Raw genomic sequence first — 27,861 nt, 5'->3', positions numbered from 1 at the left:
GTAAAATCAATGTAAAGATGTATTATTTATTCTTGAAATATATGGGGATTTGAATTTTTTCATATGTAATTGTTTAGCTTGACAATTTCCTTTTAGTTATTTTTATTTTTATTTTTTTTGTGTTAAAATCAATGGCCCTGTTTGGCTAGGCTTTTTGTAGTCTTAAAACGGGTTTCTAAGTCCAGAAAGTCCTTTTCTAATTTTTCTGAGTGGTTGGTGAAGTTTTTGAAATGGACTTTTAGAAAACACTAGTGGTTTAGAAGCCCGTTTCAAAGAAGCCACTAAAACCTACTTTCTGATTGACTTCGGGCAATTAATTAAATAATAATTTTAAACAAAAATTTGTAACTCATTCTCTCCCCATCTTCGTTCTCTGTAGCCATCTTCTCTGTTCATCCTCTCCCCATAAAACAATTTTGAAAGCTCCGTTTTGCGCTGCCAACGGAAGATCTGATCGTTGGCACCAAAATTTCCAGTGAAATCTCCTCTTACGCTGTTTTGAGACTTGAAAGACGTTCGCTGGTGATCCATTGATCTGACCCAGTCTGCAACGGAAATGAGACACAAATTGGAAGAGAACCGTCGTGTGGGTGACCAGACCGCCTCCAGTGATGGGTTTCTCCGCCATAAGATATGTAGGCAGGTTAAATTACAGTAATTTTGGTCTTTATACTCCTTTTTTTCTGCCACCGTCCCCCTTAATGGGATCTCTGATCATTCCTTTATCTCTATTTCAGTTACCTCGGGCCCGGAGAAATCTAGAAAACCATTGCAATTTTTTTGATTTCTGGGCTGATCATGAGGCTCTTATTCCCACAATAAAAAAAAGTGTGAATACTAACATTATTGGAGTTCGAGTTGATCAATTATCTTACCAGCTATACACAAAATATAAGTATACATCTGTGTATGCATATTTAGAGAGAATGAAACAGTTGGAGAGAGACAATGTGTATGAGAGGGGGCTCCAAATCTGAAACTTCATTAGGTGGCAAATTTCTAGAAAGAAAATGGATCTATTTGCAGTAGTGTTTATAATGAAATCAGTGATCAATTAACTGGAGGGTTCCAGATTGAAATGGGTCTACACATTTCTATCATGTTTCATTGTAATTGTTGGAGGTTTTCTTATGTGGTCATGTAGTTTTTCTATTAACTTTTTTTTTTCTGTCTTGGTCTTTTATGTTGAAACTTGCAAACAGTGGTGATAATTTAAAGACCTCAGAATAAAAATAATAATAATAATAATAAAAAAAAAATAGTTAAAAGGCATTTCAGAAATGTACTCACCAAACAATTTTATTGTCTTGAATTCTTTCAAATAAAATTACTTTAACAAAGGACTTATTATCAAAGCCCATTTGATGTTTGGAAGCTCTCCCAAATATGAATGGGCGTGTAAACTTTTTGCAAACGAAAGAAGAAAAAAGAAAAAATCAAATTAATTTATAAATAAAAGCACAAAATTCAAGATTCCTTTATTAGCCTACTTTTTTCTAAAAATTTAGATTGCTAAAGTATCTGGATACTACAGGATCCTTTTTTGGCTAATATTTGAGAAATGCTAAATTTTTTAATTTTTTTTAAAATTATCTGTACTCTGAAAAGTATCCCTAATGCCTTTTTTATTTTTTATTTTTTACCTCATTTTTGCATCATTTAAAAATCTGGTATTTCTAGCCATGTAAGAGCAACTCCATCAGTGGGGTTTTTTTTTTTTTTTTGGCCGAAAGATGCCCAAATTTTGAAGAGCAATTTTGAAGATGCAATGCTCCAATGGCATATGGGAAAAGTGGGCCTCATAAAGAAGCTCTTGATCCAAGTCTCCAAAAACAAAGAGCCTATTGGCTATTTGCGGGCCTACCATGCGGGCCGGCATCAATTTTTTTTTTTTGAAAATAATTGAACCAAAGAGTCGTTAAGACATTGTTTGGGCAAAAAAAAAAAATAAAGTATTTTTTTTTTAAAAAATATTTCTACTAACATATAGTCGTTTTAGGCACTGTTTGGCTGACCCAAACAGTGCCTAAATGGCTATATTGGCAAAAAAAACTTATTTTTTGAATTTTTTTTTTTAAAAATAATTATATACATATTTATTTATTTATTTTTAAAAAAACCTTTCATTGCCTATATAATATGAAAAATATAATTGTTAGGAAAAAGTTAAAAAATAAATTTTATTTTAAAATTTAAAAGTATTAATATTTTTTAGAGGGCCAAAATGTAACATTAAAGTACCGATAACTAAAATTTAAAGATTCTAAAATGCTGATATGGTTATGAAAAATACTGATGTGGTTATGAGAAAATACTGATGCCACAAATTTACTGAATTCGGAGAGTCTATCGGGTTGCCCTAAGAATATTGATAGATTATTGAATGTAATGAACAAAAAAACACAGTAATATTTAAAAGCTTTTTTATATCTCAACCACAGGTGTAGTTTAGAACTGTATAAGTACCACCAGGTCCACCACTGCTTTCATCCAAACTCCAGTTGGTTTTTCAATGAGATTAGGGTTTTGGGTTTGCTCATCCAACACCGGTATTCCCACCACTGCTTTCATCCAAACTCCAGTTGGTTTTTCAATGAGATTAGGGTTTTGGGTTTGCTCATCCAACACCGGTATTCATTCCAGGAGTTGCTGAGCCAAGCTAGGAATATGGGTTTGATCATCCAATGGCCGGTGTCACATTTTTTTTCCAGAAGGTACATCTTCATTAATCTCACTTCTCTCTTCAATCAATTATGAGATTGGGACCCTAAAATAACGCATTTTGTGGAACAGTGACCACCAATTCTTTCAATGTACAATCTTTGGCTTTTTTCTCTCACATTTATCTTATTTAAAGGCAAAAGCGTCATTCGGTTGAATTTTAATTTTTGTACATTACATATTAGTTCATTTTTTTCTCTCATTCATTACTTTGGCATTATCTGTTCCTTAACCAAACCATGTTGAAAACAATTCTTTGCTTAAATTCGAGTCATCTCTCTAAACTTAATACAAATACATGCATTCACATGTATATATTAATGGACATTTGTTGGAGTATAAGAATAACCAATTTGTGTATACTTGTCTGCTCGTACATCGATTCACCAACACCAAATACATCCTCAGCAACCACCTTCAAACCCATAAACTCTTAGCTGAGTTATTTCAAGAACTGCATGACCCTTCAATTAAAGGATGGACTAAGTGCATAGTAAATTTTGTCATTAATTGCATGAAGAAACAACCGAACACAAAATCTCAAACTCATGTTATCTTGCTTGGCAACTCTAGCTTTTCTGAGAGCATCATAAATGCATCCAAAGTGTTTGATGATATTCCAATGTTGAGCACTGTTTGAAAATGGAGTCTTTTTGGGTTGTGCAGAGGCTAAGCTTGGGCTAAGTTTTTTACACCATGTAATAGTAACTCTGCTTGATGACTGCACAATCTATGCCTCTGAATTGGCTCCAGAAATTCATTCCAAGAGTTGCTGAGCCAAGCTAAGAATATGGGTTTGTCACAATTTTTTTTCTTTTTCTCAGAAGGTACATCTTCATTAATCCCACTTCTCTCTCCAATGAATTATGAGATTGGGACCCTAAAATAACGCATTTTTTGGAACAGTGACTACCAATTCTTTCAATGTACAATCTTTGGTTTTTTCTCCCACATTTATCTAATTTAAAAGCAAAAGGTCATTCAGTTGATTTTGAATTTCTATAGATTACATATTAGTTTATTTTTTCTCTCATTCATTACTTTGGGCATTATATGTTCCTCAACCAAACCATGTTGACAACAATTTTTTTGCTTAAATTAGAGTCTTCTCTTAACTTAATACAGATACATGCATTCTCATGTATATATTAATGCACATGTGTTGGAGTATGAGAGTAACCAATTTGGGTATACTTGTCTGCTATTACATCAATTCACCAACACCAAAGACTTCCTCAGCAATCACCTTTAAACCCATAAACCCTAAACTGGGTTTTTCAAGTACTGCATGACCCTTCAATTGAAGAATGGACTAAGTGCATAGTAAATTTTGTCATTAATTGCAGAAAGCGAGGACCCTCGAACTCAAACTCATGTTCTCTTGCTTGGCAACTCTAGCTTTTCTGGGAGTATAAGAAATGCATCCAAAGTGTTTGGTGAAATTCCAATGTTGAACACTGTCTGCAAATGCAGAGTCTTTTTGGGTTATGCATAGGCTAAGCTTGGGATAAGTTTTTTGCACCACATAATACTAACTCTGCTTGTATGCAGTGCACAATCTATGCCTTTAATTTGGCTCCAGAAATTCAGGCCACCCTAAACGGTCATAAAAGTTAGGTTATTTTCTGGGTATTGTTTGAACAAAGTGGCTATTCTCATGATTTGAAACCGTCTTCTCAAGCTTGACAGTCCAGGGTATTATGTCTTTATGTAGATATTACTGTATGAGATCTATGCAGAGAGCGACTGGATAGAGAAGCCTTCATATTTGTCGAGTTTTGTTTGCATCAAGCAAGGAGGAGAGAGAATTTTCATTTGGTTTTGTTGACCTTAGCTAGTTCATTTGGTGGAAACACATATTTTAAAGAAATACTTGGCAAACCCATGACATGGATCAAACAGACGAGGTGCTTCCACAGATCTCATCCATGCATCATGTTACCATGACCTAAGTCACACAACTCTTCTAAATTGGTGCCGCTTTCACGCTCCACACGTGCTCCCGCTCTCATGTTCCGGGCGTGCTCTTGCTCCTGTCCGCACTATGTGTGACTAAAATGTTGTCACTTTCACGCTCCGCTCTCGCATCAGCTCTGTGCAACTTAGGCTATGACCAGGTGAGAATCTTGAACTAGAATAATATATACAGCCACTTTATGACTGCTTAGTATTTGCACTTACAATTCTTGGATTTTTTCTTTTTATGATCTTTTTCTTCTCAAAATGTTTATAAAATATGACTTATATTATGCCAGAAGAGTGGAAGCATCTTGTGTTTATTTATTTTTGGCAAGTCTCCTGACTGGACTCGACGTTTTCTGTCCTCGCACATATGACCTCATTTGTTAGTCTTAAGGATATCATCTTGTTGGGCTCAATGTGATAGATGACATGTTCCTAAAGGCTCACTTTGCGATTTAAGTAGAAGAAACCCAGAAGAAATAGTTTGTAGTTCCAATAAAATACTTTGAAGGAATAGTCACTCAAATACTGAGTCAGGCTGATGAAGACTTTGGTTCAATCGAGTGGATGATCTAAGAAAAATTAATCCATTATTACTTGAATGACTCACAGAAAAGAAGCAAACACATTTGAACTGGGCTTCATGAGGATTTTGAATCTCTAGCAGGACATATTTCAAGTGGGCTTCATAAGGATATTCCTGGCCTGTTGGTGTCAGAGTACTTTTGATAATTGATACACTAGATTTTCCGTTTGTATTTTATTTTTTCCTTTATCGTCCTTAATTCATTATTTTTCCGTGTTTGTTGGATTTCAACGTGTCAACTATTACTCCATGGTTCTGAGATTTGGCATGCTTACATATGTTATCAGTTCAATTTAATTTTCATGTCCAATACCCTGATTATATGCCCAAAGTTTGGATGAGATACATGTGCTAACATTAGTCTCTTTTAGGCGGAAAAGATTTTAGTAATTTTTCTTGCCATGTTGTTTCTAGTCTTTTGAAGAGCCACTTGATTATCTCTTATCAAGAGAAAGCAATAAAGCCGAAAAAAGGTCACTTGAAAAGATTTGGTGAGCTGAAACAAGTTTTAAAGTTCATTGCCCCTGTACAGAGATGATTAATTGGAAATTTTTTGGAAATGGGAACATCATACATGAACTCCTGCAGTTCTTATAGTCAAAACCTGATACCTTAAAATACATAGGCTCTCAGTGTATTAAATCAGAAAACTTGAGAAATTTGCCATACAATACTGAATGACCCATAAGTATCTCAAAGAGGTTCCTTGGGAGCATTTGTTTCGTTTCAAGCCAATGCAGCTACTAAATTGCTGTCTGAAGATATAGGGCTTCCTGCACTCAAATTTTCATCTTCCTATTGGTTTTTTTAGTAGTTGTTATTGATACGATCTCTCTCAAATAGTAATAGATTCTTGTTTGGTCTCAATGCCCTCTACACTGCTATTTTATATTAAATATGGCTAGTATTCTGATAATTTTGGATCAAATATTCATGAAAGTACAACATTATCTGCCTTGCTGGTCTAAGGATTATATAGTCAATCTATTATCCCTCTGAATTAAGAGCCAAGCTTATGGGGCCTCACTTTTTTAATTTTTTTTTCAGTTTTATGTGTCAAGTAACATTGTCACGTGAGCAAGTAACTTGTCTGATCTCATATTTATTGTGTCATGACACATGTAATACTGTTTATATTTGATCCAATTGGTCCATTGGATATATGTTATAATCAGTAGGCCATGAAGATATACTTTCCACTGGACCTCCATTGTTTGTTCTGTTATAGTGGTCTGGCTAACAAGTTATCTGATATGTACTACAGCACGGAAATATCACATTCTTAGTATTTGTGTTGGGAGGCATAACCATGTGATTCCTAATTGGATAAGTATTTTGTTGACCACACTGTTTTAGTCTTCACCACTCATTCAATATGAGAATGCTGGCCATAGAGCATCTGCTCTAAGGGTCCTGTGTAGGTTGTTGCAAGCTGTGGTAGGGCATGATGTTTTATAAAAAAAAGTACATTTTACTCTCTCACCGAATTCTTGATGGTGAGTTGGAAGACAAAACCATGTGATCCTTCATCTGTAACAACACAACCTAAATATTTCTTGACCACTCATTCTACATTTCAAAGGATTTCTTACATGCCCTTTTACCTATATATACACACACATATTAGTTAGTCTACAACCAACACAACTCTTTATCATTTTTCACTCTCAAAGCATTCATTTGTTTTGCAAACTCTTTGTGATCTTTGTCTCTTTTCTTGTTCATACAACATAATGGGTTTCCGCATGCCTCGTATTATTAATGCTAAGCAAATTCTCCGCATGCCTTTTCTGGCAGCAGACCAAGCAACTTCAACAGCTCTAAATTTCCCGAAAGGCTATTTTGCAGTTTATGTTGGAGAGAGTGAAAAGAAACGATTCGTGGTTCCCATATCATACTTGAACCAGCCTTCATTTCAGGACTTGTTAAGTCAAGCTGAGGAAGAATTTGGTTTTGACCATCCAATGGGTGGTCTCACAATTCCCTACAAAGAGGACATCTTCATTGATATCACTTCTCAGTTGAGCAGATCATGAGACAATTCTATGCATATAGACACAATTTTGTAAAGCAGTAGTCATCATTTCCATATACAAATTTCAACTTTGTACCTTTTTTAGATAGGAGATTGGGGATGGAAGAAAATGTCCCCATGTTTCAAAATATTATATAGTATATATCGTGTTGTTCTCAGACAATTTCAAAAGCAAATATGTTATTTCATTGAAATCTTTGTTTCTATAGATTTTATAACTACTTTCGGGTACATTTTTTTATTTATTTCCTAATATAATTTTGTAATTGCATTAATCAGAAAATTCACTGAAAAATAGGGGGAAGTTTATACTTTCAGTGCAATAGGGTGTTGAGATGTCCTCATTTCAACTAAACCTTAGCAGCTTAGCTTAATTTTCACACTGGTCTAGAGAATAACAATCAAAGCTGATATATATGTTAAGTAACTGTTTTAAAGCTCACCTCCCGAACATGTACCACTAATATTAGTTTTGCATAAACAATAAAATTAGACTTATGACATTTTCGATTGGCTAAAGCCAAATTTTAATGACGATTAATAATGACATGCTAACTTGATGATCTCTGTATTGTGTCCTTCTTTAGTCCTTTTAATTCACCCTTTGTTCAGATTAATTAACCAAGGAAAAAGTGCAAAAATCATCAGTCATTTATCTTCCTTCTCTATTTGTTTCTGAAGTTCTGGGCAAGAACTAGATCAATTTGGCTAAGATCTGAAAGATGCTGGTCATTAGTTCCTGTAAATTCGGAGTATCTACAGTAATATGGAACGAGAATCCCCTGAAATGGCTACACTTCTTTCAAATAATCACAAATGAGATCAGTCCATTTTTTTTTAGCTGTTTTCAGATTTCTCAGAAGAATTTTGGATAAAATTCAAATGGAATGGCTAGTGATGAGTAGGTCATATTAGTTTCCATGTCTCCATCTGTATATATGCATATGTTACTGGAAGAGAACCATAAACTGCTGCCAGATCTCCATTTGAGCAGAAACTTTTTACTAACTGAGTTTAATTGATATATTTACCAAAAAAAAAAAAAGAAGAGTTTAATTGAAACAAAATATATTTGCTCATAGAATGAAACAAAAAGGATGCTCACCAAAGTTGATATAAATCGATAGCAACAAAGATTTTGAAGAAATAATGTATTTGCTTTTGAAATTGTCTGAGAACAACATGATCTCTACTTATAATTTTTGAAACCAGGGACCATTTATTTATTTTTCATCCCCAATATCCTCTCTGAAAATCAAAGGTACAAAATTGATATTTGTACATGGAAGTGATAACTACTGCTTTACAAAATTGTGTCTATATGCATAGAATCTTCTCATGATCTGCTGAACTGAGAAGCGATATCAATGAAGATGTCCTCTCTGCAGGGAATTGTGAGACCACCCATTGGATGGTCAAAACCAAATTCTTCCTCAGCTTGACTTAGTAAGTCCTGGAATGAAGGCTGGTTCAAGTATGATATTGGTACCACAAATCGCTTCTTTTCACTCTCTCCCACATAAACTGCAAAATAGCCTTTTGGGACATTTAGAGCTGTTGAAGCTGCATGGTCAGCTGCAAAAGAAGGCATCCGAAGAATTTGCTTAGCATTGATAATACGAGGCATGCGGAAACCCATTATGTTGTATGAATATATCTCTCTCTGACAAACTAGAAAAGAAACAAAGATCAGGAGGAGTCTGCAGAACAAATGAAAGCTTTGAGAGTGAAGAATGATACGACTTGTGCTGGTTGTAGGCTGACTAATATGTGTATATATATAGATAAAAGGGTATGCAAGAAATCTTCTGAAATGTAGAATGAGTGGTCAAGAAAGATTTAGGTGGGAGGTGAAAGATGATCACATGGTTTTGTCTTCCAACTCATCATCAAGAATTCATAGAGATAAGAGTAAATGTATTTTTTGCTGAAAAACACCATGCCCTACCACTGCTTGCAACAACCTACAAAGGACCCTTAGAGCAGATGTTCTATGGCCAGCATTCTCAATATCAAACGAGTGGTGAAGAGGAAGAAGAAGCACAGTGGGGCATTGAGACCAAACAAGATTCTATTATTAATTGAAAGATATCATGCCTATAATTACTCTTAAGAAAGTCAAAAGGAAGATTAATAATTTTGAGTGCAGGAACCCCAAGTCTTCAGTCAAAGCAATTATGTAGTAGCTGCATTGTGGCTTGAAGTGAAAGACATGCTTCCAAGAAACCTCGTTGACATACTTGTGGGAAATTGAACTGTAATGAACATGGGAACATATGAATCCAAAGTCATGCTAAAGATGTAGGCATGGAAACTAATATGACCTACTCAGGCTACTCATCAGTAGCCATTCCATCTGAACTTGATCCAAAATTCTTGTGAGAATGTGGTAACAGCTAAAAATAGATGGACTGATCTCATTTGTGATGATTTGAAAGAAGTTCAACCATTTTAGTGATTCCTATTGATACTCCAACTTTGTAAGACCCAGTGACCAGCATCTTTCAGAAACAAAAAGAGCAGGGTGCATTAAGAGGACTAAAGAGGGACAATATAAAGAGATCATTAAGTTAGCACGTCATTGTTAATCGTCATTAAAATTTGGCTTTTGGCAATTATAAATGAAATAGTCTAATTATATTGCATTTGCAAAATTAATATTAGTGGTACATGTTAAGAAGGTGAGCTTTGAACCATTATTGACAAATATATCAGTTTAACTGTATTGCTGTATTGCTCACGCCCCTGCTGCTGGGGACTTGCAGAGGTTCCTAAATAGATTCAAATACATGGACTAAATTTCTGTCTGAAGATCTAGGGCTTGCTGCACTCAAATTTTCATCTTCCTATTGGTTTTTTAATTTGTAGTTATTGATACTATCTCTCTCAAGTAGTAGTAGATTTTTGTTTGGTCTCAATGCTCCACTACACTGCTATTTTATATAAAAAAAAATGGCTGATATTCTGATAATTTTGGATCAAATATTTATGAAAGTACAACATTATCTGCCTGGCTGGTCTAGGGATTATATAGTCAACTTATCATCCCTCTGAATTATGGGTCAAGCTTACAGCCTCACTTTTCTTTTCTTTTTTCATTTGTATGTGTCAAGTAACACTGTCACATGAGCAACTAACTTGTCTGATACCATATATTTTGTCGTGGCTGGTCTACGGATTAATACTGTTAATATTTAATCCAAATGGTCTATTGGATATATCTTATAATCAGTAGGCAACGAAGGTATAATTTTCCACTGGACCTCCATTATTTGTTCTGTTATAGTGGTCTGGGTACAAATCATCTAAGATGTACTACAGCACGAAAATATCACATTCTTAGTATTTTTGTTGGGAAGCATAACCATGTGATTCCTCATCACATAAGTGATTTGTGGACCACACTGCTTTAGTCTTCACCACTCATTCAATATGAGAATGCTGGCCATAGAGCATCTGCTCTAAGGGTCTTCTGTACGTTGTTGCAAGCAGTGGTAGGGCATGATGTTTTACAACAAAAGTACATTTTACTCGATTACCGAATTCTTGATGATGTGTTGGAAGACAAAACCATGTGATCCTTCATCTGTAACACCACCACCTAAATTTCTCTTGACCACTCATTCTACATTTCAAAGGATTTCTTACATGCCCTTTTATCTATATATACACACACATATTAGTCAGTCTACAACCAACACAACTCTTATCATTCTTCACTCTCAAAGCATTCTTTTGTTTTACAAACTCTTTGTGATATTTGTCTCTTTTCTTGTTCATACAACACAATGGGTTTCCGCATGCCTCGTATTATTAATGCTAAGCAAATTCTCCGCATGCCTTATTCGGCAGTAAACCAAGCAGTTTCAACAACTCTAAATGTCCCAAAAGGCTATTTTGCAGTTTATGTTGGGGAGAGTGAAAAGAAGCGATTTGTAGTTCCCATATCATACTTGAACCAGCCTTCATTTCAAGACTTGTCAAGTCAAGCTGAGGAAGAATTTGGTTTTTACCATCCAATGGGTGGTCTCACAATTCCCTGCAAAGAGGACATCTTCATTGATATCACTTCTCAGTTGAGCAGATCATGAGACAATTCTATGCATATAGACACAATTTTGTAAATCAGTAGTCCATTTCCATATACAAATTTGTATCTTTTTGTAGAGAGATTGGGGATGGAAGAAAATGTCCCTGTTTCAAAATATTATAAAGTAGAGATCATGCTGTTCTCAGACAATTTCAAAAGCGATACATTATTTCATTGAAATCTTTGTTTCTATAGATTTTATAACTACTTTCAGATAAATTTTGTTTTAAATTTATTTCCTAATATAATTTTGTAATTGCATTAATTAAGAAAATAACTGAAAAAGAGGGGGAAAGTTATAATTTCAGCGCAATAGGGTATTGAGATGTCCTCATCTCAACTAAACCTTAGCTTAATTTGCACACTGGTCTAGAGAATAACAGTCAAAACAGATATATTTGTGAAGTAACTGTTTTAAAGCTCACCCCCTGATCACCACCAATATGAGTTTTGCATAGACAATAAAATTAAACTATGAAATTTTCAATTGCCAAAAGCCAAATTTTAATGAAGATTAACAATGACATATTGACATGCTAACTTGATCTCTTCTTTAGTCCTCTTAATTCACCCTTCCTTCTGACTAATTAACTAAGGAAAATTGCAAAAATCCTAACTCATTCATCTTACTGCTCTTTTTGTTTCTGAAAAGTTCTGGGCAAGAACTAGGTCAATTTGACTAAGATCTGAAAGATGCTGGGCATTAGATCCTTCAAATTTGGAGTTTCTACAGTAATATGGAACAAGAATCCCCTTAAATGGTTACACTTCTTTCAAATCATCACAAATTATCACATCTCTCACAAGAATTTTTTATTAAGCTCAAATGGAATGACTAGTGATGAGTAGGTCGTATTTATTTCTATACCTCCATCTGTAGCATTACTTTGGATTCATATGTTGCCATGTTCATTACAGTTCAATTTCCCACAAGTATGTCAACGAGGTTCCTCGGAACTTGGGGTTCCTGCAGTCAAAATTTTCATCTTCCTTATGATTTATTTCAATTGGTTATAGTCTTGTTTGGTTTCAATGCCCCACTACGCTACTACTTTATATGAAGTTATGACAGAACACATCATCTGCCTGGCCGGTCAATGGATTCTAGTCAATCTATCATCCCTCTGAATTTTAGGGCCAAGCTTGCAGCATCACTTTCTTCTTCTTCTTCTTCTTCTTCTTCTCTCTCTCTCTCTCTCTCTCTCTCTCTCTCTCTCTCTCTCTCTCTATATATATATATATATATATAATTTATGTCTGAAGTAGCGATGTCACATGAGCAGCTAACTTGTCTGATCCCTTATCTTTGTAAAATGTTATCTGCATATCAGACCCTGTTGTTTAATATTTGATCCATTTGGTCTAGTGGATATATGTTATAATCAGTAGGCCGGGAATATATAATTACCAGTGGACCTTCATTGTTTGTTCTGCTATAGTGACCTGGCTACCAATTTATCCAAGATGTATTACAGCACGACAATGTCACATTCTTACTATTTTTGTTGGGAGGCATGACCATGTGATACCACATCCCATATGTATTTGTGGACCAACTACACTAATCTCCAAACCACTCATTTGATATTGAGTATGCTGGTCCTCTGTAGGTTGTTGCAAGCTGTGGTAGGGCATGATGTTTTTCAACAGAATTGCACTTTTTTCTCTATCACTATGAATTCTTGATGATCAGTTGGAAGACAAATCCATGTGATCCTTCATCAATCACAACACCACATGAATCTTCCTTGACCATTCATTCTACATTTCAGAGAATTTCTTACATGTCCTTTTATCTATATATACACGCACACATCAGTCATTCTACAACCAACACAAGTTTTATCTTTCTTCACACAAAGCTTTTCATTTGTTCTGCAAACTCTTTGTGATCTTTGTTTCTTTTCCAGTTCATACAACATAATGGGTTTCCGCATGCCTCGTATTATTAGTGCTAAGCAAATTCTTCGGATGACTTCTTTGGCAGCAGACCAAGCAGCTTCAACAGCTCTAAATGTCCCAAAAGGCTATGTTGCAGTCTATGTTGGAGAGAGTGAAAAGAAGCGATTTGTGGTCCCAATATCATACTTAAACCAACCTTCATTCCAGGACCTACTAAGTCAAGCCGAGGAAGAATTTGGGTTTGATCATCCAATGGGCGGTCTTACAATTCCCTGCAGAGAGGACATCTTTGTCAACCTGACTTCTCAATTGAGCATATCTTGAGATTGGATGCCATGTACATATGTTACTAAACACAATTTTGTAAAGCAGGAGTCACCAATTTCATGCACAATTTCAATCTTGTTTTTTTATTTTCACAGGAGAGGTTTGGGGATGGAAGAAAAAATTCTCCCAATTTCAAAATATTATATATATATATTCATTGAAATCTTTGTTTATGTCCATCTTTTTTCTTTTATTCAATTAGCACACAGATCTTTTCCATAAACTATGCTGGCAAGAATTTTTTGCAGCAGTATGGTCCTCTTCTCTCTCTTTTTTCGGTTAATATGGTTCTTGTCCCTTGATATATACATATATCATATATGCTTGTATGCATACATATAATTGAGCAAAGTCTGTATGCATTACACATGATTCAATTGTAATTACATTAATCAGGAACATCACAAAAAAAGAGGGGAAAAGTTATAATTTCAGGGCAATGGGGTTCTGAGAGGTCCTCATCTCAACCAAACCTTGCCCTATTTGAACACTGGTCTAGACTCTAGCGGATAGCAGTTGAAACTTGAAAATGATATATTTGTGAAGTAACTGTTTTAAAGCTTACCTGAGCATGTACCACTAATTAGTTTTGCATAGACTCTGTTATTTTCAGTAGGGCTGATTTAGGTATCTTCCATATTTATTGTTAGTAATTCTTTCGATTATAAATATTTCTCTCTTCAACCTTTAGGCCCAGTTTGGTTGGAAGGTATTGGAAGGAAAGAAAAGAAAGGTAACGGAGGGAAATCAAATATTGTGTTTGGTGTGAATTTTTAAAGGAAATGAAGGGATTAGGAAGGAAACAAATTATAGATGATGTGTTGGTTTTGTTATCTTCTAAAAATGAGAGTAAATGGAAGGATACAAAAGGAAATGCTAGTTTTTTTTTTTTAATAAAATTTTGTTAATACTAAATTTATCTTTATTTTTATAGAAAATAAAAGTTATAAAAAAGAAACTTTCCTTTCTTTTTTTATTTTCTTTATTAATCAACCAAACACAATGATTAATTATATTCTCTCATTCTTTTTCTTTTCTTTTCTTTTATCTTTTAACTAATGTTATCATTTTTGGTCAATATAATAATTTGATAATTTAAATATTTTACTAGGTTTAACAAATAAAATAATTATTAAAAAGATAAAATTAATAATTATTGTGGTAAAAAGGTAAAATTATTAAAAACCTCCGAAAAATCCAACGGTTATAAGGATGGGTGTAATTTACCTAGAGTTTTCCCAAATTTTGATGTCCCAACAACAGTTAAAAGTGAAAAATAAAAAACAAAAATCACACACACACACACACACACACACACACACACGGTGTACACACCAAAAACACACACACACACACGGTGTACACACCAAAAACCCAGAAAAAACACCCTATAATCCTCTCATCCCTCATTTCTCCTCAATAGCGAAGTTAGGGTTACAAAATTGGGGTTTGAGCCCAACACACAAAAAAAAATAAAAATAAAAATAAATAAATAAAACCCCAAAACAGGCCCTATAATCCTCTCATCCCGATATCTCGTCAACAGCAAAGTTATTAGCTAAATCTAGTGGAGCTTAGTCATTGTAATAACTTTTGCATATTATTGTTTGCACTCTAAAATATGAGTAATGATAGGGGAATCGAAAAGAAATTTCCAAATTAACACCAAATTTGATGCGATTGACTATATTTATTATGTGTTAAACAATTATTTTTTGAAAACTGTTTAAGTAGATGAGGTGGAAAAAAACACGTCAGATTCGGGACTTATTCAGGGAAATAATTCCATCCTATCATTTTTCATAAAATAAATTCTAAAATTTTATTTTTATTTTTCCTATTTTCTTTTTTGGTTTTCTTTTGAGTATGTTAATGCATTATTAGCTAAATCTAGTTGAGCTTAGGGCCTGTTTGGTAGCTGTTTTGTTTTGGTGTTTTTGTTGCGGGCTTCATTTCAGGCCCAAAAACATGTTTGGCATGTATTGTTTTGTTTTAAACAGTGCTAAAACATTTTCAAAATTTGAGCCCAAAAGTGAAACACCGAAATGGTGTTTTTTTGGTGTTTCAATACTGTTGGCCCAACAAAACCACTGTAGCGGAGGAAGTAAGTTACAATTGAACTGTAGCGGAGGAAGTAAAACTTTGCAACATTTGGCCCGACTACCATCTCTCTCCTCTGAAACCCTAGACGGCGATTTGGGAGGCGATGAAAACGACGTGATATTGACTGTAAGAACAGCAGCCTGAGATCTGCCTCTGCAAGGCAAGGTATGCGTTCTTCCCCATTTTTTTTTGACTGTAAGGCGATGTTGACTGTAACATTACTGATTTCACAATCTGTGTGTTTCTTCAATTAATTGTTTTCCTATTTTTGCTTCTCTCTGTTTTTTACACTACTCGTTGTCTTTTGATTTTTACAGGAAAAGATAAGCAATAAGGGTCGAAAATGGAGTTTGTGGAGGAGTTCTTCAGGTGGACTCGCACTGTCATCAAAGGGCATGAAATGAGGTCACTTGGCTGCGTCGGAGCGGTCTGATTCTTCGTTTGTTGTTGATGAGGCGTTCACTGCTGCCATGGCTACTGTTGTTCGAGCTCCACCAAAGAATTTCATGGTGATCAGACAAGAATGGGCTGCGATTTGTATTCAAACAATGTTTCGTGCCTTCCTGGTAAATGGGTTTCTTTGATTTTGCTCCTCTCTAATCTCTATAGATATACATGTATATATGTGTATATACATATTTAACTGTTACTAAATGTTTTTTTTTTTTGGTGAAAATTGGGTCAGAGCTCTTGCAATCTGATGAATAGAGTTCAATCATTTGAGAAGGGGTGTTATGTGTTTGTTTGTTCAATTGTTAGATATGAAATTTGAATATGTTTAGGGAAAACAATGACATGATTGAAGAAATATCCATCTTGCTTTTATAAATTTGGCTCTTTTTTGTCAAAATTTGTTATTGCTAATTTGGGAGTAATATGATGATTCAAGGCAAGACAGGCTTTTAGGGCCTTGAAAGCAGTGGTGAGACTGCAGGCTATATTTAGAAGTCGGAAGGTGAGAAAACAAGCCGCAGTTACACTCAAGTGCATGAAGGCTCTTGTCCGAGCTCAGGCTCGAGTCAGGGCTACGAGTGCTCAGGCATCCTCGGAAGCACAGAAATTACTTGATGAACAGCGAAACCAAGCTGATCCGATTAAGCAGGCTGAGGTATGATATGGTGTTTGATATATGTTTACCACATGAATTTTACGTAGTGCAGTAGTTCAAGATGTAAATGAATGAATGAACCAAGTCTTTTTGCATTTTATAGGGTGGATGGTGTGATAGTCCTGGAACAATCGATGAAGTGAAAACAAAGCTACAACTGAAGCAAGAGGGAGCTATCAAGAGGGAGAGCAATTTCATACGCCCTCTCTTAATAGGTAACGAATCCAAATTATCATATGAGTATTGGCTTTCCAAAAGTACAAGCAAACGCACACACTCCCACAATATTATCCCTTGCAGTACTCGAATCCTCAAACTCCCTTTTGGAAATGAGAGATCATATCATCTAGGCTAATGCCATTTAAAATGTATTGATTTCAGCAATTGAGATCAAAACCTAGCTCAAATTCAAGATCAAACAAGCTAGTGTCTTCTCGCAAGCTGGATAAGGACAGCCCAGGATGGAGCTGGTTAGAAGGTTGGATGGCGGCTAAGCCATGGGAAAGCAGGCTGCTTGAAGAATTCAGCTCTGACCCATCAGAGATGACTCCAGTATCTAAGAAATATGAAGATTATTCTGTCAGGTTTAGTTCAGATTCTTCTGAACAGGACTCGGCAAAAGTTAGACGAAATAATATTTCAACCAGGGTATCTACAAAACCTCCAGTTACTGGCAAAATCGCTCGCTCGTCTTCTGACCCATGTTCGGAATTTCCATATGATGAAAGCACCACCTCATCAACTTCATCAGCATCTGCGGGAACTCCCGGATCTGGCAACACTCTAGCGGAAGGCAATGCCAATAAACCAAACTATATGAGTCTCACCAAGTCAATCAAGGCTAAGCAGAGAGCCTGCAATCATCTATCTAACAATATACAGTGGCATTTGATGGAGAACCTTCAGTTCCATAGGAAACACAGTCCATTTTGTAGTGGGGATACAAGGAAGAGTGCTAGTTATAATTGTTATTCGGTTGATTTGTGCAAGGATCTGTACCCACCAGCGCAATTGGATGGATATGATGATTGGGTAAAAAGTGGTCAGAACTGAAGGAGATTCATAGTTTGCTATTATGAGCACAAAGCTTGGGCTATTTCCATTGTTTTGCTTCCATGGAATTCAACAGTTTGTTGTCCTTTTTGAGTTGGAACTTTTCAAGTTAGAAATTTACATCAAAAGGGGTGTTCATCCTGACGGACCTGAACAAGTTTTCGAACAATTGGATAGGATTTTGTGGTTTGTTTTACAAGAATATATGGCTTTATAGATGTAAAGGGAAGCAGTTGAGGTTATAGGATTTGTTTATTATGATTTTTTTCTTTTTCTTTTTCTTTTTCATACGGCTCTTGTAGAAAAGTGAAATATGCAGTACTGACTACTTAAATGACATTTTTCCATTTGGTTGTGGATTGGATTGGAGTGACATTGAAGACTTCATGTTTGTTGTCTACTACTATAAATTTGTGATTTTTCATATGCAACACTGACTGGTTAAATGAAATGACATTTTTCCATTTGGTTGTTGACCACGTGAATTTAAATGTAGGAAGATATATAATTTTATCACTTGAGGCATGGACTCATTTTGTTGTGATGCCAAATATTTTAAGTACTTGCATATGTTAAGATGATGATTGCCATGTGTCTTGCCAACCTACTACTTTTCAATCAAAGTATTTTTGCTAGAAAACAGCCAACGTTAATTAAGCATTGGTGCCAAGGGCGAAGTGCTCAAAAGTTCAAACCAACCTTCTAGAGGTATGGCCAAGGAGGTAACTGTTAAGAAAACGAAGTCCCTAGATATAATTTAAAGTAATATATATTAGAAGAGTTGGCACCTGGTTATATATATATATATATATATATATATATATATATATATATAATACACATACATAATAGTTTCTTGACTAGGCCAATGATGTGTTTACATGATTGTTTTGGCACCAGTACCACAGATCATAACAACACTACTGATATGACCATTCCAAATGTTCCAAGCATCATCAAAGGTCACTTTTCCTTCCAAAAATTCCTGATTTATTAAAAATCAAATGATAATTTTATGGCCTTGCAATTGCTTTTGAGACATCCTAGGAAACCCTGGCCACAACACATTTAATGGATGGTGCATGGGTGAGAATTTGTTCAAAATTCAATATATTTATTAAAATATATATGTACTATTTATATAGAAATAAATTTATAAATAAATTTAAATTTTATAAAAATAAATTAAAAAGAATGATAACCAAACATTTTTTTTATTATTTTTTTTTATTATTTTTTTTTTTTTTACAACAGTTGAAGTTACCAAACATGTTTTTCATGTTTCTGTTCCCGACATTTCCAAAACAAAACATTGTTCCCAAACGTACTTCCGATTTTTGCCAAAACACTCCAATAGTAAAAACGTTGTTTCTGTTTTAGTCAAAAACAAAACGCCTAAAGTAAAACGCATGTCAAACGGGCCCTAAGAAAGGGCATGGACAGTTGGCCGAAGAGACGTTTGTGGTCAAAATTAAATTGGGTTGGCAGGTTGTTCACGTGAGTGTGGTCTGGTAAATGTACGAATAAAAGAAAGGAGGAGGTGAAATGACGAGAGATAAGGAAGATAGTGGGTGGTGGGTTCATTTTTTATTTTGTTGGCTGAATGTGATATTTGAAGTCGGTGGCAAGTTGCTTATTTAAACGTGTGTTTGTGCACCGATGGGTATTGAAGCAAAGAAGAGAAATGTATATGTGTTTGTAATAAATCGAGGATTTTCTTAAAATTTTCGAAGCTTGACACTTTCAACCTCCGTGCACTTAGAAATGTCAACTTATTTTTAGCTAAAAAGATATTAATAAATGATATTTTTTATTCAAATAGATATAAAACAATTTAAATGATACAAAATATTGACCCACGTGCACCTGTAAATTGAAGGCGGTCTTTTAGGAGACAATTGAGTCTGTGTAATGTATATACACAATGAAATTAAAGATGATATATATATATATATATATATATATATTGTACACATATATGTAGAGTCTATACAGTCCTAAATTGATTTTCCTCATACGGATATAATATATATTTTTTATTTACCAAAAGGTGTTGCACAGACAATGCATACTACTTACGCAAAGACCAAGGCTCTCTCTCTCCATTTGAGCCTGAGTGAAAAAAAATTTCACAACTGTCAAAAAATGTTATTGACCGTGGTTTATATCGGATTCCCGTGGATGGGTTATTCTTATTATTCAATGGATTAATCGGAAAAGAGGATACGATGTTGACCACTCTAATCATTTTCTCACCAACCAAGCAATTTATCTCTTGTCATATCAAATGAGCACTCTATCCAAATTGTACAGATAGTAGTACTCGCAATGGCACTCACAAAGAAAAAAGGTGTGCCTCTTTTTCTCTCTTCTCACCACTTTTATCTCTTTTTGGTTAACCTTAACCCACCTTTCTCTCTCTAGTTAACTCTCACCACCTTACTCACTGCCACAACCATCTCTCTCCTCTCTTGTACGCATCAAAACCCACCAATAATATACCCAAATTAACTTGAACAAGAGGCGAATCCATGAAATTGATTTATATGGATAGAGGTAATGAACTTGAAGAAATTGATTTACATGGATAGAGGTAATGAATGATACTAGTGTAACCATCAGATGCAACAAAAGGTAGACGCGCCTTAGGAACTGATTACAATTTTTATGCACTATTATTAGTGGGTTTTGATGCGTCTGAGAGGAGAGAGATGGTTGCAACAGTAGTTATGGTGGTGAGAGTTAAACCAGAGAGAGAATGGTTGTGACAGTGGCTGAGAGTTAACCAGAGAGAGAATGGTGGGTTAAGATTAACCGAGAGAGAGAAAACGTCATGTCGTATGAAAAAAATGAGCAGATAAGAATTTCTCACCTAAAAACGTCATGTGCCCCCATCATGTGAGTAAAAATAACTTTAAAATTTTTATACTATCTTTTTCACTACCTAAATTACGCCTAATTTATTTTTTTTCTTATTTCTATATATAATATCTAATAAATTGATAAATCAAAATTGGAAAAATTATTTTTTTTAGTAATTAAAATTAAACTTAATAGCTATAAAGTGACTTGGAATTTTTTTTTTTTTAAAAACAAATAGTCATCAATCCTAAAACATTTTCAGTGACAAGTTAATATTTTTTTTTTCCAACCTCTATTCAATCACGCTGTTTCTGTCACCAGGATCATTTTTCTTTCAACGTAAATGATCGCCATTGCTGTCGTAAAACTTTTCGCTTCCTTGATTGTGTGATGCCAATGTCAACCCCCCCTTCAATTTATTAATATTTCACAATAATTATGAAAGCTGGTATTCAAAATCTTGTACTTGTCTTGGGAGTATGAAAGTTGTAGCTTGCTAGTTTGGTATGTTCCAGAAATAAGTCAATTAAGCTCTGATGGTCAATACATTACGACATGATCAAATTTTTTTTTTTTTGTATACGAACTATTTCAATGGTTAATTTGTATTATATTTGTAGGTCAATTGATTTATTTTAAGGTGTGAAAGCATGCAAAAAGATGGATATTAATTAACTGCTACAATATACTTAGTAGTAATTTCTAGTGAACCAAAATTGAATATGGAGTTTGTATTTGAAATATAAAAGATTATAATAGTAAATTTGTTACTTTTATTTTTTTTCCCTTTAAAAAGTAGAGGTTCCCTCATTTCCTTTCAAAATTGATGCATACATCATTTGCCAGTTACTTTAAAGTTGTGGGACCCGCCTAAGGCAGAGCTTTCCCTCTCAATTTTCATCTGTCTCATCCTCCCGCGTCAGTTCATATAGCAGCATTAAATCAATTACTTTAAAGTTGTGGGACCCGCCTAAGGCAGAGCTTTCCCTCTCAATTTTCATCTGTCTCATCCTCCCGCGTCAGCTCTTATAGCAACATTGACTGTCATATACTTTCTCTCTCTTAAATGTTTTTGTTATCTTGCATGTGACTACATCCATCAAAGTACAACCAGTTTGTGATATATATATATATATATATAACAGGCTGCAATAATAGGCTGGACAAGTTATACAGTAAAAATAATAATAATAATATATAGATAGATAGATAGATAGAAACGAAAACGGAAACGAAAACGAAAATGGCAATGGCAATAGATAAAAGAGATAAGGGCAAACTAAATAACTTAGCTGAATTTTATCCATCAAACTAAGAATTTCCTCCAAGGCCGTTAATTAAGAGTTTTAATTAGATATTGTTTAAAAATTTAATTCACTATTAAATTTTAAACCGATTGAGTAAATGCTTATTTAATTAAATATATTTAATAATATAATTTGAAAATCAATAAAAATATTAAGCGATACTTAAACACAAACAAATGGATCGAATTAAGCGCTTAGTGAAAGAAAAGATGGACCCATTCTATGGGTTTCTTTAACATTTAATTTCGATTTTGAAATAAACATATGGGACAAAAAAGCGTCATATACTTAAAAATAAAGTTTTAGAATTTATTTTATAGTGCAAACAATAATATGCAAAAGTTATTACAATGACTAAGCACTATCTGACATCATATATATATATATATATATCATATATACACTGACACAAAATTAATGAAGCTTTTGAAATCTTCATATATTTCATCTCCAAACCATCATTAAAGTAGCCCACGTGCACAAAACTAAAACCAAAAAAAAATTTGGGCACAAAATCAACCCGTGGGACCCGCCCCACTTTCTTTTCTCTTTTCTCATTTCGGCACTTCACTTTCAGTAGGCAAATCACACACACACACACACATATATATATATACTATATAAAAAAAAAAAAACTACTACTGCACCTCCACTTAACTGAATTCAAAACTAATTATAAATTAAAATTTTTATAAAAAAATCTGGATTATCACAAGACAGTGACAATTTTTTATCAACATTATGAATGTTAAAGTGCATGTCTTTAAACTCCCCATATGCAAAAGGAGTGTGTATAATAAGTGCGTTGCTAATTAAAGTAAAAAATACATATATATATATATATATATATATATATATATATCATGCTATATTATTGCTTTTACTGTTATAAAGATGGTGGGAGATACACTGCCTAGTTTCGGGAAACAAAATCTCTGCTACTTTAGCCTTTTCCTCTCCTCTCCTCTCCTCTCCTCTGTCTCTCCCTCAAGAATGACTCTCTGAACGTCTAAAGCTGGCTTTATATTCATTTTCTCGATCTCCTCTCTCTCTAACTTTAGCCTTCTCCTCTCCTCTGTCTCTCTCCCTCAAGAATGACACCTTGAAATGATAGCATGTTCTATTTTTATCTAGGCCCTACTTTTGTTGCTCTAGGATGTTCTTTAGGTTTTGCTGCTATTCTCACCAGGGAGAAGGAGCGGTGTTGGAAGAGGCCATCAAAGATCCTACCATAAATGATACAGTAGGCATGTGGCCTAGCGATACAAGGCTCCTACTTCTCAAAAGGAGGTTAAAGGTTCGAAATTCAGTGGAGGCAGTGTGTCCCAACTAAGAAAAATATATATATAGTTAAATGATATTTCCAGACACTACAAAAATTACATGGTAGATCCAAGGTACAATTTAAATTTACCATCAATTCAGACCACTTTGAGATATGGGCTAATGAGTTAGAAAACGTAGGCCCACTACAAATTATGCATCATGCATAAGTCCAAATTAGCCCTGTCATTCAAGTCCATTTTTATGTGCCAACCCAAATGGGCAAAAAAACTTAACTAGCCCAAGCCCATTTGGAAGTTAGTTAGTTAGATAAAATTATAATTATCTCTAACAATATAATTTATGTGTGTGCCACATGTATATTTGGAGATAATCATTATAAGTAATAATTATCAAGAGTGATTTAATTACTAGTTTGCCCCTCTATGGTGATAAAGGTGGGTGGGAAAAAAAGATAAAAATAGAGACTTGTGAAGGTTTGGGATTGCTTCTCTGCAGCTTAAAAAAAGTGTTGGTTTCCGTTTCTATCTATATAAATATATATATATATATATATATATATATATATATATATTATTTTTTTTTACTGTATAACTTGTCGAGCCTGTTATTGCAGCCTGTTATATATATATATCACAAACTGGTTGTACTTGGATGGATGTAGTCACTTGCAAAATAACAAAAACATTTAAGAGAAAGAAAGTATATGTCAGTCAATGCTGCTATAAGAGTGACGCGGGAGGATGAGACAGATGAAAATTGAGAGGGAAAGCTCTGCCTTAGGCGGGTCCCACAACTTTAAAGTATCTGATTTAATGCTGCTATATGAGCTGACGCGGGAGGATGAGACAGATGAAAATTGAGAGGGAAAGCTCTGCCTTAGGCGGGTCCCACAACTTTAAAGTAACTAACAAATGATGTATGCATCAATTTTGAAAGGAAATGAGGAATCTTTACTTTTTAAAGAGAAAAAAAATAAAAGTAACAAATTTACTATTATAATCTTTTATATTTCAAATACAAACTTCATATTCAATTTTGGATCACTAGAAATTACTACTTAGTATATTGTAGCAGTTAATTAATATCCATCTTTTTGCATGCTTTCACACCTTAAAATAAATCAATTGACCTACAAATATAATACAAATTAACCATTGAAATAATTTGTATACAAAAAAAAAAATTTGATCGTGTCGTAATGTATTGACCATCAGAACTTAATTGACTTATTTATGGAACATACCAAACTAGCAAGCTACAACTTTCATACTCCCAAGACAAGTACAAGATTTTGAATACCAACTTTCATAATTATTGTGAAATATTAATAAATTGAAGAGGGGGTTGACATTGGCATCACATAATCAGACAAGGAAGCGAAAAGTTTTACGACGGCAATGGCGATCATTTACGTTGAAAGAAAAATGATCCTGGTGAGAGAAATAGCGTGATTGAATAGAGGTTGAAAAAAAAATATATATATTAACTGGTCACTAAAAATGTTTTAGGATTGATGACTATTTGTTTTTAAAAAAAAAAAATTTAATTCAACTTATAGCTATTAAGTTTAATTTTAATTACTAAAAAAATAATTTTTCCAATTTTGATTTATCAATTTATTAGATATTATATATAGAAATAAGAAAAAAAATAAATTAGGCGTAATTTAGGTAGTGAAAAAGATAGTATAAAAATTTTAAAGTTATTTTTACTCACATGATGGGGGCACATGACGTTTTTAGGTGAGAAATTCTTATCTGCTCATTTTTTTCATACTACATGACGTTTTCTCTCTCTCTCTCGGTTAACCTTAACCCACCATTCTCTCTCTGGTTAACTCTCAGCCACTGTCACAACCATTCTCTCTCTGGTTTAACTCTCACCACCATAACCACTGTCATAACCATCTCTCTCCTCTCAGACGCATCAAAACCCACTAATAATAGTGCATTAAAATTTTAATCAGTTCCTAAGGCGCGTCTACCTTTTGTTGCATTTGTTGGTTACACTAGTATCATTCATTACCTCTATCCATGTAAATCAATTTCATGGATTCGCCTCTTATTCAAGTTAATTTGGGTATATTATTGGTGGATTTTGTTGCGTACGAGAGAGGAGAGATGGTTGTGGCAATGGGTATGGTATCGAGAGTTAACCAAAGAGAGAGAGAAAGGCGGGTTAAGGTTAAACCAAAAGAGAGATAAAAAGCGGTGAGAAGAGAGAGAAAAAGAGATCATTTGAATGGTTTTATATCTATTTGAATAAAAAATGTCATTTATTAACATCTTTTTAGTTAGAAATAATTTCGACATTTCTAAGTGCACGGAAGTTGAAAGTATCAAGCCTCGAAAATTTTAAGAAAATCCTCGATTTATTACAAACACATATACATTTCTCTTCTTTGCTTCAATACCCATCGCTGCACAAACACACGTTTAAATAAGCAACTTGCCACCGACTTCAAATAATCACATTCAGCCAACAAAATCAAAAATTGACCCACCACCCACTATCTTCATTATCTATCGTCATTTCACCTCCTTCTTTCTTTTATTCGTACGTCTACCAGACCACACTCACGTGAACAACCTGCCAACCCAATTTAATTTTGACCACAAACGTCTCTTCGGCCAACTGCCCATGCCCTTTCTTATCACCCTCTGACATCATTTATATATATATATATATATATCATATATACACTGACACAAAATCAACGAAGCCTTTGAAATCTTCGTATAGATCATCTCCAAACCATCGTAAAAGTAGCCCACGTGCACAAAACTAAGACCAAAAAAAATTTTGGGCACAAAATCAACCCGTGGGACCCGCCCCACTTTATTTTCTCTTTTCTCATTTCGGCACTTAACCTTTCAGTAGGCAAATCACACACACACATATATATATATACTATATAAAAAAAAATAACTACTACTGCACCTCCACCGAACTGAATTCAAAACTAATAATAAATTAAAATTTAAAAAAAAAAATCTGAATTATCACAAAACATTGACAATTTTTTATCAACATTATGAATGTTAAAGTGCATGTCTTTAAGCTCCCCATACTCAAAAGGAGTGTGTATAATACATATAAGCAATAATATATATATATATATATATTATTGCTTTTACTGCTATAAAGATGGTGGGAGATACACCGCCTAGTTTCGAGAAACAAAATCTCTGCTACTTTAGTCTTCTCCTCTCCTCTCCTCTGTCTCTCCCTCAAGAATGCCTCCCTGAACGTCTATAGCTGGCTTTATATTCATTTTCTCGATCTCCTCTCTCTGTAACTTTAGCCTTCTCCTCTCCTCTGTCTCTCTCCCTCAAGAATGACTCCTTAAAATGATAGCATGTTCTATTTTCATCTAGGCCCTACTTTTGTTGCTCTAGGATGTTCTTTAGGTTTTGCTGCTATCCTCATCAGGGAGGAGGAGCGGTGTTGGAAGAGTCCATCAAAGATCTTACCATTAACTTGATAATTGTGATTTTTTTTTTTTTTCTATCTATGCATGGTTGGCTTTTCTTCTTTGTCTATGCATGGCTATCAGGTGGCCATGCATTATCTCATGATGAACGAGAACGAGGGTTGCGTATTTTCTCCATCAGAAGATTTGGCTTGATAATCAATCATAGAAGTTGAAAATTGGTCCGACGGCAGTCCATATGATTGTCCGCTACATGTGATTGGGACATGTCTTACTCACCATGTGCACTCTTTTTTCATATTCATCATTTGTTTCACTACCTTGTTTAGCTGGAAGACTCCCGCTCAAAGTGTTGCAGAAGTGATTTATCAATCTTTCTTGACCGCCATGCACCTCTTGCTTGGTAAAAATCGACTGTTGTTACAGGCCATCACTGTCTCCACCCCGGCATTTTTGCTTATACTTTAACAAGATATGTGAGAACCCAACCACCCAGCCAGAGCTATCTGTTGAGATTGCAAGGTTTGCTCCGTTCAATCCATACAGAAAATGCAGGGTTAGGTGCTGATGCAGATGTTGCCTTGGAAATCGCCAAGAATGGAGGTCTGCCAGTAGCAAGTCAGAGCCGCACTAACCTGGAACCAGAACATCTTATTTAACGTGTACATACTGTTCACTCCATCCCGGTAAAATTTCTTTTCCCTCTCTTTGCTAATTTTCAATTTTTTTTTTTATTTTTTTTTTTTTAGCTGGCTCATTGGATTTCTACAGATAGATGGAAAATAATTTTTTTTTTTTTTTATTTCTACATAGAGATTTGGTCGGATTGGTGTAATTATATTCGATTTTTACCAAACAAGAAGTCCATGGCAGTCAAAAAAGACTAAATCACTTCATCTGCAACATTTTGAACGGGAGACTTTTAGTAAAACAAGGCAACAAAGCAAATGATGAACTTGAAAAAAGATGAAGTGCACATGGTGAGTAAGGCATGTCCCAACCTTTCAACTTCATGCTTAATTACCAAGTCAGATCTCTGACGAAGAAAATTATCAATTTTTTTGTCATTTCCATTCATCATGAGA

The 27,861-nt window shown here is 34.4% G+C and overlaps 4 protein-coding genes and 1 pseudogene across 6 annotated transcripts; 4 read left to right on the top strand and 1 right to left on the bottom strand.

Annotated features, from left to right (window-relative positions):
• Positions 1-2,465: 2,465 nt before the first annotated feature.
• On the top strand, positions 2,466-7,498 carry LOC132293927 (auxin-induced protein 15A-like). Of its 3 annotated transcripts, XM_059791593.1 has the most exons (4): positions 2,466-2,714; positions 3,388-3,548; positions 4,436-4,838; positions 4,977-7,498. In XM_059791593.1, the coding sequence occupies exon 4, from the start codon at positions 7,003-7,005 to the stop codon at positions 7,303-7,305; it is 303 nt and encodes a 100-aa protein (XP_059647576.1). In that variant the 5' UTR covers positions 2,466-2,714; positions 3,388-3,548; positions 4,436-4,838; positions 4,977-7,002; the 3' UTR covers positions 7,306-7,498. The 3 variants fall into 3 exon arrangements, with proteins under 3 accessions (XP_059647576.1, XP_059647573.1, XP_059647575.1); XM_059791590.1 differs by lacking the exon at positions 3,388-3,548; XM_059791592.1 differs by lacking the exon at positions 3,388-3,548 and having other exon boundaries at positions 4,068-4,838.
• Positions 7,499-8,440: 942 nt separating this feature from the next.
• On the bottom strand, positions 8,441-9,069 carry LOC132293930 (auxin-induced protein 15A-like). Its single transcript, XM_059791596.1, has one exon. It carries the CDS (start codon positions 8,941-8,943, stop codon positions 8,641-8,643), a length of 303 nt encoding a protein of 100 aa, XP_059647579.1. The 5' UTR covers positions 8,944-9,069; the 3' UTR covers positions 8,441-8,640.
• Positions 9,070-10,855: 1,786 nt separating this feature from the next.
• On the top strand, positions 10,856-11,544 carry LOC132293929 (auxin-responsive protein SAUR22-like). The gene has a single exon (XM_059791595.1). It carries the CDS (start codon positions 11,093-11,095, stop codon positions 11,393-11,395), a length of 303 nt encoding a protein of 100 aa, XP_059647578.1. The 5' UTR covers positions 10,856-11,092; the 3' UTR covers positions 11,396-11,544.
• Positions 11,545-13,067: 1,523 nt separating this feature from the next.
• Positions 13,068-13,800, top strand: LOC132293928 (auxin-induced protein X10A-like). Its single transcript, XM_059791594.1, has one exon. It carries the CDS (start codon positions 13,318-13,320, stop codon positions 13,618-13,620), a length of 303 nt encoding a protein of 100 aa, XP_059647577.1. The 5' UTR covers positions 13,068-13,317; the 3' UTR covers positions 13,621-13,800.
• Positions 13,801-15,929: 2,129 nt separating this feature from the next.
• Positions 15,930-17,926, top strand: LOC132295717 (protein IQ-DOMAIN 8-like; annotated as a pseudogene).
• Positions 17,927-27,861: the final 9,935 nt, after the last annotated feature.

The sequence above is a fragment of the Cornus florida genome, unplaced genomic scaffold (genome assembly GCF_030987335.1).
Source record: "Cornus florida cultivar Cherokee Brave unplaced genomic scaffold, ASM3098733v1 CherokeeBrave_3.0.0_Hap2_Chr02, whole genome shotgun sequence".
Classification (NCBI taxonomy): domain Eukaryota; kingdom Viridiplantae; phylum Streptophyta; class Magnoliopsida; order Cornales; family Cornaceae; genus Cornus; species Cornus florida.
Note: the sequence above shows the minus strand (reverse complement) of the source record. Positions and strands in the feature narration are given on the sequence as shown.